Consider the following 3,454-nt stretch of genomic DNA (forward strand, 5'->3'; position numbering starts at 1 on the left):
AAAGAGAGAGAGAGAGAGAGAGAGAGAGAGAGAGAGAAGGAGAGAGAGGAGAGAGGAGAGAAAAAAGAGAGAGAGGAGAGAGGCAGAGACAGAGATACAGAGAGAGGAGGGAGAGGGAGAGAGACAGAGAGAGAGAGGAAGGGAGAGAGAGGAAGAAACAGAGAGAGGGAGACAGAGAGACAGAGAGAGAAAGGGAGGGAGGGGGAAAGAGGAAGGAGAGGGGGAGGGAGAGGGAGAGAGAGACAGAGGGAGAGAGAGAGAGGAGAGAGAGAGGAGAGACAGACAGAGAGAGAGGAGACAGAGAGAGAGAGAGAGCGGGAGGAGGGACAGGGAGAGGGACAGTGGATGGGGAGCTCACACCGCTAGCTGGGTCGACTGACCGCAGGTTGTAGGTCCGAAGGTTGCGCTGTCTCCTCTTGGTGGCCCTCAGTTTGACGAAGGTCCGTCCGGTGGGGTCGAAGACGCACAGGACGGTGATGCAGACGCTCAGGATGACAACCCAGTTGCAGACAACCATTCCTGTGGGTGCCGGGTGGGAGGAAGGCAACTGGGGTTTGTCTGGGGGCCTCCCTCCCTCTCTTCCCCCACCCCGACATCTCTGGTGTTCTACAGAGCTGACTTGGCCCTGTCATGGAGCTAGTGTGAGAATGACCACCCCATTTCACAGAAGCCAGATGAGGAAACACCCTTCCCTCCTGTGGAAGAGGTGGGGGACGGCAGATGGGGAAGGAGGCCGCTGGCTCCGTAGGGGTGGTCTGGCCTCACTGCCTTTGGTCCAGAGAAGGCAGGGAGAAATGGGAGTGATGATTTTGTTTTGTTTTTTAAAGCATCAGCAAAGTATTTTAAAAAAAACCTTGAGGCTCAGAGAGAGGGATTCACCCCAGGTCAGCAAGTGTCAGAGCTGAGCTGCCAGTCCCCAGAGAGGCCCAACTGCCACTGTGCCCAGCCTGCAGAGCTGCGCAGGGCTCGTGGCTGACTGACTCTGCTGGGAAAGCCAATGTTATTAGCCCTCTTGTACTGAGGAGCCTGGAGCTCTGAGAGGGCCACACAACCAGGAAGTATGAGGCTGCATTTGTTGTCAGCACCTGCATTCAAATCTTACCTCTGAGCCTTGATTTCCCCCTCTGGCTTCTGAGGCCCCTTGGGCTCTAGGGAATGGACCTAGATTCTGGTCATCTCTGTTCCCCTTCCCCTGTCCCCTCCTATCCCCCCCCCCACTTAGTGGTATTTTATTTTTCCTAATTACATGTAAAGGCAGTTTTCAGCATTCCCTTTTATAAGATTCTGAGCTCCATACTTTTCTCCCTCCCCCTCCCCAGGATGGCAGGCAGTCTGAGAGGCTCTCCACGGACAGCTGGACGCACCGAGCGTGACGTTCTTGGCCGTGACGTCGTTGCAGGAGGTGTAGTAGTGGGTGAGCCAGACGATGCCCACAATGGCATAGATGAACTCGATGAGCAGGATGGCTGTGGACAGAGTGCTGGCATCAGCCGTGTGCACGGGCACCCGGGCAGGGGAGGGGGCACCCGGCCGGGGGCGGGGCGCGTGCGGGGCCTTACCCAGGCGGACGTAGAGCACGTACTGCATGGACTCGCGCGGCTCCGTGTACAGGATGCCCCCCCGCATGCTCAGCCAGATGATGGCCATCTCGGCAATCATGCAGCTCAGAAGGATGCCCAGGTAGCCGCGGCCGTGGTCCACCAGGTTCAGGGAGCAGGCTTCGTTGGGGTTGTAGGCCAGGCCGAAGAGCACCACGGAAAGGATCACAAACCTGCCGGGCGGGGAGGAGGGGCCGGGGTCAGAGCATGAGGAAGGAGGCTGGCTCGGCCTCCCTCACGGACCCCTGGGGCTGTGGCAGCCCTTTCAGGGCAGGGATGGCGGCAGCCACAGCCCAGCCAGGGGTCCTGGGGCCGCACAGCCTTTCCTTGAGTCCAGGAAGCCTTAGAACCTTCTCATTGGAGAACTCTTGAAAGACATGGGGTGGAGAGCTAAGGGGTCCTCCATGAAGGAAGGGTAGCCGGGGCTCCCCCACAGCTCCCGGATTGTCCACACCCCTCATGGCACAAGAGCCAGGCTAGCAGAGGTCGAGGCTGGGCGAGGCCCTGGGCCGCGGGCTGCCCACAGCCCTGCACTTACCAAGTTGTATGGAGGAGGAAGAGGAAGACGGCTGGCAGGACGAGGTCATCGCTGCCCACAGACCAGCGCCGGCGGAACACCACGATCCCGGGCATGGCTAGCGGGTCTGGGGAGGCTCAGCGGGTGTGATGCTCACCTCCTGCAAAGAAGCAGAGGACGGTCCCGTGTGTCAGCCCGGCCTGCTGGGCTCCGAGCACAGGCGGAGGGCAGGGCTGGCCTGAATGACTCCTCCCTGCTGCCTCCTGGTCAGCTCAGTGATGGGCACAGGGGGAAGGGCCCCCTCCCATATGGACCGTGACCCTTTGGAGAAAAGGGAAGGGTCTGGGCAACGTGCATTTAATTTGGGGCCAGGAGGCAGAGTTCCACTGCCATCTACGTCGATGGTCTGCTGTGTGTCCCTGGAAGAGCAGCTGCCCCTCTCTGATCTCAGGCTTCCCACCAAGAAGACAGCACTCGTGCCCCCATGTCTCAGAGGACCAGGTAGGCCCTCTGGCATCACCAGTGGCACCGTACAATACAAGAGATGGCCCCAGCTCTGCCGGGCTGGGGCCCCCAGGGAGGCAGGGTCACTACCATCTGCCCCAAGCTCTAAGGTCTTTCTGGGGCAGGTGTTTGGACAGCCAACAGGGCCATCTCAACCCCTTCATGGGCACCCGCTCCCCCATACCTCTCCAAATTAGGTCCAAGGGCAGAGATGAGGACAGGCTGGGTCCCACTCGGATCCTGGGCAGAAGCTGCCACCCCCAAGAATGAGGGGGAAACTGCAGCACAAGGGAGCCATGGCTGGGGAAGGGGCTGGGGAAGCATGTGGTACAGGACAAGAGCTGCCTGGCCCAGGTTAAGAGAAGGGACCCAGGAAGGGCCCCGGAACCAAACGAGCCCTATGGGGCTGGCTGAGAGGCTCACAGAGCATGTCCTTTAGGGGCGGCGGGTCCTCCCTCCCAGGGGAGCTGGCATCCCATGGGAGGGGCGCTACAGACTCCTCATTTAGCCATTACAGCCCCCGGGTGGGCAGGGAGATGCCCAGCAGTATCTTCACTCCCTGATACAGCTGCCTCATCTAGTCAACTAAGACTGCTCTGAGGGAGCAGCCAGGTGGGCGGGCACACGGGCAAGCCAGGGTTGTGTCTCCTCCCCCTCCCCTCCCCAAACCCCCAGGAAGTAACATGAGTGTGGATTCTGGGAAGGGAGGATAGAGAGTGAGCAAGCCGGCGTGGAGGGGTTGGAGAAAGGAGGGCCCAGGACAGCTGGGGCTCTGCTGTCCTGGGAGGAGGGGCAGACCATACAGCCTGGGCTGCCGGGGGCGGGGGGGGGGGGA

General features: G+C 60.5%; 2 protein-coding genes across 2 annotated transcripts in view; both read right to left on the minus strand.

Annotated features, from left to right (window-relative positions):
* The window catches only part of FEN1 (flap structure-specific endonuclease 1), a 129,382-nt gene that overhangs the window by 95,765 nt on the left and 30,163 nt on the right, over nucleotides 1-3,454 (minus strand). The gene's annotated exons all lie outside the window — the stretch shown is intronic.
* DAGLA (diacylglycerol lipase alpha) overlaps nucleotides 1-3,454 on the minus strand; it is a 63,075-nt gene that overhangs the window by 29,540 nt on the left and 30,081 nt on the right. The window contains exons 2-5 of the mRNA XM_069108522.1: nucleotides 2,137-2,275; nucleotides 1,560-1,771; nucleotides 1,365-1,466; nucleotides 381-519 (exon numbers count right to left, since the gene is read on the minus strand). Coding sequence (XP_068964623.1) covers nucleotides 381-519; nucleotides 1,365-1,466; nucleotides 1,560-1,771; nucleotides 2,137-2,231 — 548 coding nt within the window. The 5' untranslated portion in view covers nucleotides 2,232-2,275. The remainder of the gene's footprint in view (nucleotides 1-380; nucleotides 520-1,364; nucleotides 1,467-1,559; nucleotides 1,772-2,136; nucleotides 2,276-3,454) is intronic.

This window comes from Petaurus breviceps, unplaced genomic scaffold, assembly GCF_028583685.1.
Source record: "Petaurus breviceps papuanus isolate PSGF00001 unplaced genomic scaffold, PetGlider_PUasm1.0 90397, whole genome shotgun sequence".
In the NCBI taxonomy this organism is placed as follows: Eukaryota; Metazoa; Chordata; class Mammalia; order Diprotodontia; family Petauridae; genus Petaurus; species Petaurus breviceps.